General features: G+C 38.7%; 1 protein-coding gene across 2 annotated transcripts in view; it reads left to right on the top strand.

Moving 5' to 3' along the window:
- LOC124787914 (titin homolog) overlaps window positions 1-16,636 on the top strand; it is an 87,777-nt gene that overhangs the window by 39,116 nt on the left and 32,025 nt on the right. For both annotated transcript variants that reach the window (XM_047254901.1, XM_047254900.1), the window contains exons 4-5: window positions 10,547-10,679; window positions 11,620-11,761. In XM_047254901.1, coding sequence (XP_047110857.1) covers window positions 10,547-10,679; window positions 11,620-11,761 — 275 coding nt within the window. The remainder of the gene's footprint in view (window positions 1-10,546; window positions 10,680-11,619; window positions 11,762-16,636) is intronic.

The following is a 16,636-nucleotide window of genomic DNA, read 5'->3' as shown; positions in this document are numbered from 1 at the left end:
ACTGGCATTGAAATATATGCCAAAAAGAGGGAGATAATTTTCTGTGCATAATGCATGTGTTTGGCCTTCCTGATTACACAATCGGGAAGGCCAAACACATGAATTATGCCCAGAAAATTAGCAAGTCAGACAAAATAAGAACTATATCCCAATATAGAACCTCATAGAAAATGAGACAAATAGGAACATAAAATCAGAACAATGTGAGGTACCACAGTTCTCTGGTAATGGTACAAACAAGAATAATCGAACCATTGCAGCCTTAGAATTCAAGAAATTTTTTCTGACCATAGCTGAAAACACGGGAACCATAATAAACAATTTCCCAAAGAAGCCATAGAGCTACTTAATCCCATACAAATCACACCAAATGTGGCACTTCATTCAGAAGCACAACTCCTAAAGAAATTGGAAAAAAAAAAGGTTACTTAAAAGCTCTGAGTTCTCTTGATATGATGGTGTATAAAGCAGGATTTTAAAATCATGTGCAGAATTTGTAAGTCAAATATTGTGCTATCGGTATAACCAATAACTGAAAACTGAGGTATTCGTGGATAGACTAACACATGTTATAGTGATGCTAATCGACAAAAGTGGAGTGAGGAATGTAATATCCACTATCATCCCATCTCTCTGCTACCAGTGTTCTCAAAGCTATTTAAGAGAATAGTATCTGAGAGGATTTATAGCCACACTATACACCAATGGCTCACTGACACATAAACAGTTTGGCTTTTGTAAGGGTTTTTCCGCACTGAGAGCAATATTTTGCCTAACAGATGAAATTCTAAGTGAACTAAATTTTAGGAGGTATCTTTTGTGTTCTTGCTAAGACATTTGACTTTGTAAATCGTATCATCTTGCTAAAAAAGGTTCCACACTATGGCATCAAAAACAAACCTTCGACCTGGCTAGAATCTCACTTATATAACATCAAACAAAGTTGTCTTTTAGAGCCAGGTGTAAAAGTAATTCCCCAGTTCAAACTGGGAAAATGTAAAATTCAAAGTCCCCCAGGACTTAATCCTTGGGTCACTGATTTTCTTGGTTTGTATTAATGATCTACCGATTACAATTAATGACAGAGCAGAAATTATCATGTTTGATGATGATACAAGCATGCTGCGGGATATGGCTCTGACAATCACTAACGATATACACAAATAGTTCACAGACAATAGCTTAACCATATTTTTTTTGAAAACTAATGTGATACAGTTTCAGACAGCAAATAAAAATACTTAAAGTTCCTGAACTGGATATTAACAACAAGAAAATTTATGAAACCACGCATGTACAAGGATAATCCCATCTACTATTTTTTTTTATAAGTACCTGTTTATTTCTATAATGGTTTACATCAGTTTACAGCTTGAACACTCAGCTATTTTTCGACACAATCACCATTTCTGTCGATGCATTTTTGTAGGCGCTGTGGCAGTTCTTGTATGCCCATGTCATACCAGCTCGCAGCCATGCTGTTCAGAAAGTTATGAACCTCTTCCTTCACCTCGTCGTTGGAGCTGAGTCACTGGGACCACAATTAATGCTGACAGGTACTGTGAGACTCTGAAAAGACTCAAACGGGCAATTCAGAACTGGAGAAGAGGTATGTTGAGCAAGGGCGTACATATTCTCCGTGACAATGCTCGCCCACACATCACTCGGCAAACCCTTGCTCTCCTGCAACAGTTTCAGTGGAGCGTAATCACCCACCCTCCCTATAGTCCTGACTTGGCGCCCAGTGACTATCACCTGTTCCCTAGGTTAAAAGAACATTTGACCGGAAAGCGATTCAGCTCCAACGACGAGGTGAAAGAAGAGGTTCATAACTTTCCGAACAGCATGGCGGCAAGCTGGTATGACATGGACAAACAAAAACTGCCACAGCATCTACAAAATTGCGTCGACAGAAATGTTGATTATGTTGAAAAATAGCTAAATGTTAAAGCTGTAAACTGATGTAAACCATTGTAGAAATAAACAAGTCTATCTACTTATAAAAAAATAGGAGACATTACTTTTGGGCTTACCCTCGTAATTCCTAGGCAGCTAAGATAGAAAGAGCAAATTAATCATCTGGTCAAGAAATGTAGTTCAGCGTGATTCACACTAAGAGCCATATCTCACTTTCAGTCTCATTCAGTCCATTCTGTACTCTCCTATGATATAGTCTGCTGGGGAAATGCTGGAGGAGTTGAAAAAAATCTTCATACATCAGAAACAATCAGTGAAATTAATATACGTGGTCTCTAACAGAACATTCTGAAGGGATCTCTGGAAGACTCTCATGATATTTACTATTACAGATTATATGTATTCACTGATGATGTTTGTAGCAAACAACAGGAAATTAATTCAGAAAAATTGTGACATTCACAACCATGATATAAGATGTGAAAAATTTCCACTGAGGTTCTGCAACTCTTAGAAATTATACAGGGAAGTTACTGAGTCAGGTATCAAAGCTTCCCATCTATATAAAAAAGGAATTTAATAATGTACGGGTATTCAAAAGAAAATTAGAAACATATAAAAAGAATGAATTCTTTAGAGTTACAAGGCATCCTTGAGTGTAACAGCAGAGCAAACCATTCTTGAAGAAAAAATGTAATACTTCAGTTACAAAGACAAAGACTTGTCTTTGAACTTGAATTATGATGATAAAATGTAAATTTGTTTATTTCATTAGCATGAAAGTGTGCACACTCATTTATTTTACATTGTTAAGCATTCACTTAAACATGTCATGAAGATAGTCATTTTGTATTCTAATTTGAATCATGATGATAAAATTCAAATTTATTTATTTGTATGTCATTAGGATGAAAATGTGGACTTCCATATCTTTTACTATTTCAACCACTCACTTAAACTTATTCCTCTAAACTTGAGGCTTTAGTATTAAATGCAGCAATTGTTCCTTGAAAATACAATGCAATAATAATAATAATAATAATAATAATAATAATGGTTGTTGTTATGGTCTTCAGTCCCGAGACTGGTTTGATGCAGCTCTCCGTGCTACCCTGTCCTGTGCAAGCTTCTTCATCTCCAAGTACCTACTGCAACTTACATCCTTCTGAATTTGCTTAATGCATTCATCTCTTGGTCTCCCTGTATGATTTTTACCCTCCACGTTGCCCTCCAATACTAAATTCATGATCCCTTGATGCCTCAAAACATGTCCTACCAACTGATCCCTTCTTCTAGTCAAGTTGTGCCACAAATTCCTCTTCTCCCCAATTCTATTAAGTACCTCCTCATTAGCTGCATGATCTATCCATCTAATCTTCAGCATTCTACTGTAGCACCACATTTCAAAAGCTTCTATTCTCTTCTGTCTAAACTATTTATCATCCATGTTTCACTTTCACACATGGCTACAGTCCATACAAATACTTTCAGAAAGGACTTCCTCACACTTAAATCTATACTCGATGTTAACAAATTTCTCTTCTTCAGAAATGCTTTCCTTGCCATCGCCAGTCTGCATTTTATATCCTCTCTACTTTGACCATCATCGATTGTTTTGCTCCCCAAATAGTAAAACTCATCTACTACTTTAAGTGTCTTATTTCCTAATCTAATTCCCTCAGCATCACCTGATTTAATTCTACTACATTCCATGATTTTTGTTTTGCATTTGTTGATGTTTATGTTATATCCTCCTTTCAAGACACGGTCCATTCCGTTCAACTGCCCTTCCAGGTCCCTTGCTGTCTCTGACATAATTACAATGTCATCGACAAACTTCAAAGTTTTTATTTCTTCTCCATGGATTTTAATTCCTACTCCAAATTTTTCTTTTGTTCCCTACTGCTTGCTCAATATACAGATTGAATAATATTGGGGATAGGCTACAACTCTCTCTCACTCCCTTCCCAACCACTGCTTCCCTTTCATGCCCCTCGACTCTTACAACTGCCATCTGGTTCCTGTACAAATTGTAAATAGCCTTTTGTTCCCTATATTTGACTCCTGCCACCTTCAGAATTTGAAAGAGAGTATTCCAGTCAACATTGTCAAAAGCTTTCTCTAAGTCTACAAATGGTAGAAATGTAGGTTGCCTTTCCTTAATCTATTTTCTAAGATTAGTCGTAGGATCAGTATTGCCTCACGTGTTCCAACATTTCTACAGAATCCAAACTGATCTTCTCCAAGGTCAACTTCTACCTGTTTTTCCATTCGTCTGTAAAGAATTTGTGTTAGTATTTGTGCAGCACTGACTTAATTGAGCTGATAGTTCAGTAATTTTCACACGTGTCAACACCTGCTCTCTTTGTGATTGGGATTATTATATTCTTCTTGAAGTTTGAGGGTATTTCACCTGTTTCATACATCTCGCTCACCAGATGGTAGAGTTTTGTCAGGGGTGGCTCTCCCAAGGCTATCAGTAGTTCTAATGGAATGTTGTCTACTCCTGGGGTCTTGTTTCAACTCAGGTCTTTCAGTGCTCTGTCAAACTTGTCACGCAGTATCCTATCTCCCATTTCATTTTCATCTACATCCTCTTCCAATTTCCGTAATATTCCCTTGCATTACATCACCCTTTTATAGACTCTCTATTTACTCCTTCCACCTCTCTGCTTTCTCTTCTTTGCTTAGACCTGGTTTTCCATCTGAGCTCTTGATATTCATACAATTGGTCCTATTTTCTCCAAATGTCTCTTTAATTTTCCTATAGGCAGTATCTATCTTACCCCCTAGTGATATATGCCTCTACATCCTTACATTTGCTTAGCCATTCTGCACTTCTGTTCATCTTATTTTTGAGGATTTCTACTAGCCCTCGTCTTTTTACCTACTTGGTCCTCTGCTGCCTCCACTATTTCATCTCTCAAAGCTACCCATTCTTCTTCTACTGTATTCCTTTCCCCTATTCTTGTCAGTTGCTCCCTAATGCTCCCTCTTGAAACTATCTAGAACCTCTGGTTCTTTCAGTTTATCCAGGTCCCATCTTAAATTTGTACCTTTTTGCAGTTTCTTCAGTTTAAATCTACAGTTCATAACCAATAAGTTGTGGTCAGAGTCCACATCTGCCCCTGGAAATGTCTTACAATTTAAAACCTGGTTCCTAAATTTCTGTTTTACCTTTATATAATCTATCTGAAACCTTCCAGTGTCTCCAGGCCTGTTCCACATATACAACCTTCTTTCATGATTCTTAATCCAAGTGTTGGCTATGATTAAGTTAAGCTCTGTGCAAAATTCTACCAGGTGGCTTCCGCTTTCATTCCTTACCCCCTTTTCATATTAACCTACTACTTTGCCTTCTCATCCTTTTCATACTATCGAATTCCAGTCCCCCATGACTATTAAATTTTTGCCTCCCCTCACTATCTGAATGATTTCTTTTATCTCATCATATATTTCTTCAATCCCTTCATCATCTGTGGAGCTAGTTGGCATGTAAACTTGTACTACTGTGGTAGGTGTGGGCTTCTAGCCCTTCTTGGCTACAGTAATGCGTTCACTATGCTGATTGTAGTAGCTTACCCACACTCCTATTTTTTTATTCATGATTAGACCTACTCCTGGATTACCCCTGTTTGATTTTGTATTTATAACCTTGTATTCACCTGACCAAAAGTCTTCTTCCCCTGCCACTGGACTTCACTAGTTCCCTCTATAGCTAACTTTAACTATCCATTTCTCTTTTTAAATTTTCTAACCTACCTGCCCAATTAAGGGACCTGACATTCCACGCTCCAATCCATAGAACGCCAGTTTTGTTTCTCCTGATAACATCCTTCTGAGTTTTTCTCGTCCAGAGATCCGAAAGGGGGACTATTTTACCTCTGGAATATCTTAACCGAGAGTACGTCATCATCATTTAGCCATACAGTAAAGCTGCAGGCCCTCGGGAAAAATTACAGCTGTAGTTTCCCCTTGCTTTCAGTGGTTCACAGTACCAGCACAGCAAGGCTGTGTTGGTTAATGTTACAAGGCCAGATCAGTCAATCATTCATACTGTTGCCCCTGCAACTACTGAAAAGGCTGCCGTCCCTCTTCAGGAACCACACATTTGTCTGGCCTCTCAACAAACATCCCGCAGGTCTGGTTGCACCTACGGTACGGCAATCTGTATTGTTGAGGCACTTAAGCCTCCCCAACAACGACAAGGTCCATGGTTCATGGGGGGGTATTAAAAAAAATGAATAAAAATTATAAATAAGTAAGTGCACTCAGAAAGATGACTTTGATTGATTCAATGATGGCATATGCCACCAGGGGGTTAGAAGATGTATTGCTAATGGTTTCAACATGAGCCACCAACAAATAGCGTAGTGGGGTAGCTACTCACCATCTGTGTCTACTCTTTAATTGGGAATGCTCACAGCCAGTAGGCTCAGTCTTGTGCAGATGCGTGAAGCAAGCGGGCAACCATGGCACAGACACACACCTGTGCTTACTACAGCCAACTGAGCGAATTTGAAATGGTTCAAACTGTGGGCTTTAGAATGGCAAGATGTCCTTTAGGAGAATTGTCACACAAGTTGGATGTGCTGCTTCAGTTGTGCAACAATGCTGTTGTCAGTGGTGCTGTGAACATTCTGACAGCCATAGATGAGGTTCTGAATGTCCACACAGCACCTACAACAGACAGGATTGTCATATTGTAGGGGCAGCAGTGGCAGATCATACAGATACCAGAGCACAGATAAGACGGCTTGTCAGCCCAGGTGTGTCAGCATGAACTGTTGCGAATCGATTTTTAGCAGTGGGACTATGGGCATGCACACATCTAGCCCATCTTCCACTAGGGCCACAGTGTCTATGTGCATGGCTTGACTGCCGTCAGAGGATCACTTCAGAGATGGTGTGGTTCAGCAGGGTCTTCAGCAATGAAAGCAGATTCTGCTTGCATGCAAGTTTGCACATACGACGTAGACCTTGTGAGTGCTGTCGCATAGAGTGCATTCATCCGAGGCACACTAACCCCATCCCAGGCCTTATGGTCTAGGATACAACAATAAGCTACAGCTCTCAGTCACCTTTGGTGTTTCTGGAGGGGATGCGAACCAGTGCTTGGTTTGCTCAGAATGGTGTTAGACCTATTCTTTTGCCGTTCTTGCAACAGGAAGGTGCTGTGTCGTTCGAACAAGATGCTGCTCACCCACACACCGCCTATGAAACTCAGCATGCAGCAACTTCCTTGGGCAGCACAATCTCCAGACTCAAGTCAAACACATGTGGGATATGATGGGATGAAAAGTTACTCTACGACTCATCGGTCAACAACTCGTACAGAACTACGTGAACAGGTCGAGCAGGCATGGCATAATGTACCCCAGAACAGTATTCCTCATCTATACAATCGACTGGATGCCAGAGTCAATATGGGTTGATCTTTGGTACCTGAGAACTGCTTGTGATATTCATGTGAAAATGTAATCATATCATGTTCTCCATATGCACTGTTGCAACATTGAATCTTGAGTGAATTGGAAACCTCTAAAGGGGTGTACTAATTTTTTTTCCCAGCAGTGTAAGTGAAATAGTATATGTGTTCTGGAGGTTTCTGGTGATTAAGGGTGGCAGTGTGGTGCTGGTGTGCAAGACTCTCACTCCCCCTTTGCCTATCGAACTTACTTGGAGTTGGTTCGCCGATCTTCTTTTCAGGATCGCCGGCTGCGATGTCCTGCACAACTTCTTCTTCGAAGATAAGATGCTACTTTGGAGGAATTTTTTATACTTTTAAAATAACTCTGCACACTTGAGAATACTTTGAACTCAATCTCACTGTATTTTCATCACACACAACAGTTTTCATACAACTAAAACATTTTTCGTAAGCTCGACACCTTCCAGTCCGTCAGAAACTATCACATTCATTTTTCCATAAATACAGTCTACAAATCTCTTCAAGTTTAACAAGACAACTGTCTGGACCTTACAAAAGTAAGAGAATTAACGAATAATAATTGTCTCTTCTCTTCTTTCAACAACATTCAAATGTTCACGCAGAAATGTTTGACGTTGCATGGAGTACGGCACATTTATTCCTTCAGCTGGACGTGTAACTTCTTAGGGGGGCTCGGTGGCCACCTGCCCGTGCTGATCATCCGTCCAATACACGTCTATCCTGCACACACATAATTGTGGTGCAGTAGACATAGTTCTACTTTACCACACTCATCTCTAAAATAATGCGTGTTCGAGATGGTGGAAATATGAGAGTCTCTAGAACTTACTCCTAAATTCTCGAGGCAAAATGTAAGAAACAGGGCCAAATAAAAAATCAAATCAAGTAATTGGCATTGAATAGAACAAGTTACAAATAATTGTACAATCAGATTTTCATTAAAATAAGGGAACATATCCATTCATACAATGATGGAAAGTCCTGGATGCAATACAAGTAATGGAAGAAGTAAAGGCAACAGCTCACTTTCAGTTTAGATATTGAACTTTCAATAAGCACATAAACAAGATTGCTGAGCATTTGGACCGTGTCCTTCAGAGATACCTAATACAGAAAACAAGCATGTGTTCCCACACACGCGCATAGGCGTGCACACATGGCAGCTATATTTTTCAGGCTAACAACATTGGACCATCTCTGTGCAGCTCAGCTGGAATGAGGGTTTGTGTTGGATGGAATGAGTAAGAAGAAAAAGAATTTACGGGTTGAGGGGTTGCAGGGATGGGTGGCTGACAGCTTGGAGAGAGAGGCAGCAACAAAATGGGAAAGGAATGTGGTTCTGATGATCTTAGAGTGAAAGAGTGGACATGGGTGCATGGGGAGAAAATGTGGAGATGAGTGTTGGGCGAGGGACATTGGGGATTGAGGCCTTGAGGATTGTGAGATTGATGTGTATGTAGTAAGGCCAATTCTGTTCTATTTAATTATGAGAAATCAGACTCCAGATGATAGCGGTTGTGAAGCAGTGGTGCATATGTGCTCAGCAGCATGTTCTGCTACTGGGTAGTTAGCTTTGGCCTTGCCATTCTGGGAGATGGTTGGTGATCATGCTCACAAACAGGGCAGTGTAAAAGTTTCAGCAAAGCAGGTGTATGATTTGGCCTGCTTTCTTAGGCAACCCTGCCCCTGATGTGTGAGGTTAGTATACAGAGGTCTTGCAGTTGAGTTTTCAACAGGGATGTGACCAATGTGGCAAGAAATTGAAAATAGGTGTGGTAAAAGGATGGACCAGGACATTTCGTAGATTGGGTGTGTGGCAAAATAACAGTTTGGGAGAGGTGAGAAGGATTGTGGGTACATTGTTCTTCATTGATCACCACAAAGTGTTAAGATCAGAGTTGACCAGCCTGATAGGCACTGTGCCATCTGGATCCCCCGTCCCAATCCATCTTCTCTACATCATGTAGTTAGGAATTTCCTTACAACACACGCTTCAGTTCAGCCGTCCTTCTGGCCCCAATCTTCAATATTTCCTGTTCCACTTCCACCTCCATTGTGTTATCGTTTCCCTTATTTCACTCTTTCTACACTTTAGAGGTAAAAATTGACACACATCTGAGATGACAAGGATTTTTATTGAAACTAAAAAGAGTGCTAAAACTGGCCAACAGATGCCACTGCCCAGTGAGGTGCTGCTTTTAAAACTGTCATTATGACAGGTGTGAGGTATGTTGATACATTACAGAATTGCATCATCTGTAGCCTGGCTGGTAAACACCTGCTGGAAGACATGACTTTTATGCAGGATGGTGTTTCAGCCCATATTGCTACAAGTCTGGAAGATCTCTTGTGCACATCATTTGGTGAGGATCACAAGTTGAGCTGCCACTTCCATCATGCTTGACCTCCGAAGTCCGCAGACGTCAATCTATGTGATTATTGTTTGTGGGGTTATCTGAAGTCACAAGGCTACTGTGATTGTCCGATCTCATTTAGGGTGCTAAAAGACAACATCTGATGGTAGTTGTACCTACTGATATGCTGTACAGTGCTGTACACTGTCCATCGTCTACAGTATTGATAAATGACGACTGACAGATTGAGCATTTGCTATAAAGAACATTGTCTTGCAAAAAATCAATTGTTATGCTAATTACTGCTTTTGTATTGTAAGAAGTGATCTGTTGGTCATTTTGGGCAATTATTTTGGGTTTCAATAAAATCCCATATTATTTCAAGCATGAGGGTCAATTTTTACCTCTGCCTACATTATTCCTTGAAGTATTGAATTTTCAAATGTTAATAGACTTTGGGTCATGCTGTATATTCTTTTATGTAAACAATGAAACTGTGAAAAGTATGTCTTTGTTATGAGTAATCCTGGAGTATTAAGTCCTCTGCATTTACTGACTGTTTCTTTCAAAATTAGTTCATTAGTTGCCTGGACACTCATAAGCCAGCAACCTGTGGTAATATGTTAACTGAGAATTGAACATGCGTGCGTTGTCATTTTCTTAATCAAGTCAGTGCTTTGCAGGGGAAAAGTGTGAAGTTTGTCAACATAAAAAGAAAATCAACATGTTAATCTTAGTACAAAATAACGCGTAAGATTGTGTCACTCTTAACATATGAATTTTTAATTTGATACTAAAGAACTTTATTTTACCTATTCTTAAGTGAGAATCGTCTGGCTGAAGAATCTGTCGATGAACCAGAAGCACTAGAAGTTGAAGAACAAAGTTCCACAGTGCCAGTGCCTCGAGTAAAAGTTGGACCAAATGGAGAAATTATTCTTGATGAGCAAAGCTTGGTGAGTGCTGTAATGAAGTTAGCATATTGCTGTCTTGGGAAATATTCACCACTCTGTGCATATAAATTAACAAAACCTGTATCTGCTGAGATGTCTTGGCTATTAAAGTTACATTAATATTGTCGCAGAAGAAGCTGAGTAACGCTGTGGTTTAGTGGTTACTATACTAAACTGTTGCATGGAGGGTTGTGAGTTCAAAACTCACCTGGACTGTACAATTTTAATTTGTATATTCGGTTCGAGTGCATTCTAGAAGTATCCACGAATGTGAAGAATCATTGTACTGGAATGTTCTGTAGCTGTATATATACTGTATGTGTTCTGGCCAGAGGCAGCTCGCTCCACGCTCTTGTATGCGCAAGTGCTGAATAAACCTTGGTTAACTAGGTGACATTATTGTAACAGATTCAAACACGAACAGACTATAGGATTCCCAGGCGCCACAATAAACCACAAGCTATTTCAATGAAACTATTGCAGCAGGACTTGTAGAGTGGAAACTATATTAAAGAAATATTTATATGTTCTGATAATGTAAATCAGATTCTGCATACGTTTCAAGGTGGCTCACAGTAGTGAGAGTAGCTTGTTGTTGCCTTCTCAACACTGTTGCATGCCAGTCATTTACTTTGATGTAGGTAGTCTAGAAGACACAGAAAATCCAAATCATTGAAGCAAATTTTTTTTGACTAATTACTGTGTCTTGATGATGCTGACTGATTCATTTATTCATGTGGACAATTTAATGTTGGCCGTAATAATGTAAAAGGCATGGGGTGCACAAATGAGTAAAGAGAACACAAAGAGTTCTTTCATAGGTGACTTTTCTTATTCTTCCATCTTTTTAGAACTGATCACAATTTTCAGCTTCAGTGACTATTAATATCTTCATTTGTGAATATGTCAATCAGGATTGTAATTGTCTTGTATTTATGTGTAGGTTATTGAGACAACAGATGCCAAAAAGAATTGGAATGATCTTCAGAACTCTGAAGTTATTATGGATTATGGTACTGGCACTACAACTTTCAATGCTTACAGTAAAAAAAGAAAAAGCAAGACAAAAGATTGGAACAGGGAAGGTGAGTATATGGCTATGAAAAAAGAATGTTAATTTTCATTAATTTAAGGAAGTGGAACTGAAAGGTGTTGCATGACGACATAAGAGCAGCATTGAGAAGATGTGCAGAATGAAGAAAGTAGGCAGTAATGTTAATCATTATATTCAGTTTTGAACTAATATTGGTTATCTAACAAAAGCTGATGAGCAGCATGGGAGAAGAATCACCAGATAGTAAAATCAGAACTCCATATTAATGATTCATACTTAAATCCCATTGCAGAATAGTAAAAAGTATCGTATGTAAATGCTTCTTGCTTCAACCCCGAAATTACTTTATCTCCATGATTTTGATAAAATCACTTTTTTGTAGAGATGTATGGGCTCAAATTAATTGTTCATACAATGTTTGGTGACCATCATAACATGTATTTGTAAATCCTAAACATCTTTCCATATAAAGTGAGAACCCAGCAACATAGTGCCAAGAGATCTTTGTTTTTTAAATGATTTTAAGATTATGAGAAACTTCAAAAAAATTTCAGTATGGGTTGATGCTCTTAAAGTTAAATACTTGCATTAATTCTGAGGCCCTAACATAAAATTCAAGTTTAAGATGAATTCTTTCACTACACATTCACTTCTGTGATGTATCATAAGTATGGCATTAAATAGTCTCCTGTTGTAGTAAATAATTGTGAATACCTGGAAACATGCAGTGAGTTTTGAACATTTAGTAAATGAAAATATAGCTATAGTGATAACATGTGTGGCAATTTTTGCTGCCCGAGTCTACTGTCACTTGGGTCCAGCTTAGAGGAGAAAGCTCTGCCCATACATTGCAATTTATTGTATGTAATAAAATCCTTCCCATTATGATATCAACTACTGATAATATGGCCATCTAAATACAAGGACTATTAACAAAGTAACTTCTGTTTATTTAAAAAAATTGGTTTACTATTCTGTGAAAGTGCACACTAATTTATTTTTGCACATAGTTTCCAGCCAGATTGAGATATATTGTAGTGTTTAATGAGCTTTGAAATTCCACTTTCATAGAATTCTGCTGTCTGTGGCTGAGACCAACCTACAGTGCTGGTTTTCAACTCACCTTTGTACAGAAGAGTATGAATAATCTGTGGAAAATACAAAGCTCCGTGATGGTGACTCTGCAGTTTTCTTTAACCATTTCATCAACCAAACAAATGAGATCTACATTCATGATACTTGGTTGACAACCTTCCCCACTCACGAGTATTGTGAATGCAAAGTTGATTTGTTTGGTTGATTAAAAAACCGCAGATTCACATCAGGGAGCTTTGTGTTCATTTTCCACAGATTATTCGTACTATTCTGGACAAAGGAGAGTTGAAAACCAGCTTTGTAGGTTGGCTACAGTTACAAGTGGCAGAATTCTAGGAATGGGGAATTTCAAAGCTCTGCCTGGAAACAAAGTGGAAAAATAAATTAGTGTGTGTTCTTTCATAGTATTGTAAAACAAATTCTGTAATTTGATTCACTTCTTTTTTAAAAGTAATTGGAGGCTACTTTATGAATAGCCCTTGTATAAGGAGGCTTGCACACATTGCAGATTAATTTCTGACTAAAGGAATGGAGGCTGTCCTTGAAATGTTGAGCTTAAATTAATAATGCCTGTAACTAGGATATGCATACTGAATAAGGTAATACAAATGACGCACTGGACTAGTTTGGGGGTAGTAGTGTTCAAATAATTATCTAGTTAACTCTATTTAGATTTCCTTATTTTTAGTTGGAGGGTACAGGTTGTTTCTTCAGTGATGCCACAACTGATTTTTTTTGTCTCTGCCTTGTCCACCTGAGTTTGTGCTCTATTTTAATGACCTCATTGCCAATGGAATGTAACAATCAAAATGTCCTTCTCTGCCCCTTTGAAAACCTTCAGTCACTACACTGCTGCAGTAGATGCAACTATTACTTTATCTCTGAAAAGCCAGAGTTGTAGTGACTTTTCACACATGATAATAAATACTGCATGGTGTTCTTTCAGATGTTGTACTGAGTGTGTTACAGGGCGTAGACACTCTTTGATTGTGGTGCTGTTGGAAGTGCCAGTTATGTTCTTTTTGAACTTGTTTTGGATACATGGCTTCCTTAATACTCTTTCTATTTTAAATTTTCTCACGGATAAAAATTACAAATATTGAAACCTGGAAAAATCTGCTTTGCCAATACCCATACTCGCTGCTTGTTCTTCAGGAACAATGTGTGTATATAATCTTCATGTACAGTCAAACACTTATCATAATGAAACTTCCTGGCAGATTAAAACTGTGTGCTGGACCTAGACTTGAACTTAGGCCCTTTGCCTTTCGTGGGCAATTGCTCTACCAAGTTTTAATCTGCCAGGAAGTTTCAAATCAGCACACACTTCACTGCAGAGTGAAAATTTCATTCTGGAAACTTATCATAATAATTGAAACATTGCAAGCTTGAACTACCAGAATGTTCACAACACTCATTGTCCTAAAACTGTAGTACTACATTTTATTTAAGGTATTGATGTGGTTGTGCTAGTATTAATACTTCACAACAAAATTGTTGATACGAAAGATGTGGGTGCATTGGTGGGGTACCAATGACACTATAAACAAGAAAGTGCTGTGACCTACATGGAAAGAGCTGCAGGTAGAAATTATTGTGGCTATGATCTAGAACAAACAGGCAATACATAGCTAAAATGTAGGTATTCACGTCTCTTAGACAGGTACTTGAATGATTTGATTCAGGTTGGTAACATGTAGAGCAGCTATTGTTCAGGTTCAAACAAACCAACCTCTAGAAAGCTGTATACCTAGCAGACTAATTAAAGTTGATAGAGATCCCACTTGGTGTTTATATAATATCAGGAAGCATCTTAAGTAAAAGTGTCCAATGCACAATAGGTTCAAAACAAAGCATAAATCAACATATAGGTGGATGTTAATTGAAATGTTTTTAGTTACCAGAAGTGTAGCAGAATATGACAGGGCTTGTCTCAAAACTGCAAGCAAAGTTTGACATATGCTTAAACTGTCAGTAGTGCACAAATCAGTGCCCAAACACTTGTAGGTGGGACAAGAACCGAAATAGAAAATAACAAAGGAAAATTGAGGAATATTGCCATCATTCAGTGGCTATATTGCTGCTGAGACAAGTAATATAGTAATCAGTTCTGAGTGCTAATATTATGAAAAGGATAGAGTGCTACTCACCATATAGTGGAGATGCTGAGCTGCGGACAGGCATAACAAAAAGAATGCTAAACAAGTGACCTTTCAGCCAAAAGACCTCCTGAGGTAGACAAACACACCCACAAGTGTGCAAGTGTGATTCCCCCCCCCCCCCCCCCCCCCCTTACACACACACACACACACACACACACACACACACACACACACACACACGACCACTGTCTCTGGTCACCGATGGAAAACTGCGAGCAGTTGTGCATCTGAATGCTGTTCAGTGTGTGCCAAATTATACACAGAATTCTCTACTGAATTAGCACCTTTTTTTTGCTATGATTTACTGCAAATTTCTCGAGCAGAGGTATGTTTCCCATGTTTGGAAAAGAGAAAAAAGTCACACCATTCTATATCCCATGGTTGGTAAAGAGCACAAGTCACAACAGTCTCCAACAGAGAAATATAACCTATCAGTATAATTGCCTTCGTATATCACTCACATCTATTTGTAGTGGAATTCTAGAACACATTCTTGGTTCAAACATTATGATATACATGGAGTAAAATAATATTCTACATGGAAATTGGCATGGGTTCTAGAAACATCAAGCATGCAAAACCCAACTCGCACTCTTCACACATGCTATCCCCAGTCCAGTGGATAAACTAAAGCCAGTTTCTTCAGGTTTTCTGAACTTCAAAAACCCTTTCTTTCAGTATTCCATTAGTGCCTTTTAAAGAAAATGTGTGGCCCATGGCATATCTAATCAGTTTTGGAACTGGTCAAAAATTTACTAAAAGACAAGACAGCATGTTTTCCACAGTCATGTATAGAGACTGAAGTAATGAAGTAATGCCTTGATTATATCAGATATGCCACAGGGAAGTATAATAGGACTATTGCCATTTGTATTATACATTGATGACTGAGCAGATAGCATTAGTTTCAAGCTCAAGCTTTTCTCAGTCAGTGGAGTTATTTGTGAGGAAATTGCATAAGTTAAAAATTGCAGTAATGTCCAGTTAGATAGACCCTACGTACAAAATATCAGCCTGATGCAAGGCCTGGGAACTAACTCTTAACCTGGAGAGTTTCAGAGTTGGGCATTTCACTAAATGTAAAAATATGGCGTACTTTGACAGGAAGTTTAGTGAGTCCCATATAGTGTCAGTAACGGCGTACAAATATTTGGGAATAACAATATGTATAGGTATGAAGTGAAACTAACAAATAGGCTCAGTTGTGGGTGAAGCAAATGGCAGCCTGTACTTCTTTGATAGAATACTGTGGAAATGCAGTTTGTTTGCAAAAGGGAGCACTTATAGAGCTTGTATTGAACACTGCTTAAAAAGTGTATGTTTCTCATACAGGTTGGACTAAGAGGGCAAATCAGATAAAATGTGAGTGATTCAAGTTAGTCTGACTGACAAGAAAGTGTAATAGAAATGTTGAGAAGTTGTAATTGAATTGTTGAGAAATTGTAATTGATAGACATGGTAAGAAGCAGAATGGGAGGGAAAGACAGAAGATGCATGGGCATTGGGGTCAGGAGGGTTGTGCAGTGTATGAGGGCGATGACATGGAGGTGTGAGTTGGGAGGAAGTAACATGACAGAGGAACAGGAATCTGTTGGGTTGAGGGTGAATGTGAACATGGTTAGCAAAGAGGCCAGGAGGATTATGGGAGC

The sequence above is a fragment of the Schistocerca piceifrons genome, chromosome 3 (assembly GCF_021461385.2).
Source record: "Schistocerca piceifrons isolate TAMUIC-IGC-003096 chromosome 3, iqSchPice1.1, whole genome shotgun sequence".
NCBI lineage: Eukaryota > Metazoa > Arthropoda > Insecta > Orthoptera > Acrididae > Schistocerca > Schistocerca piceifrons.
Note: the sequence above shows the minus strand (reverse complement) of the source record. Positions and strands in the feature narration are given on the sequence as shown.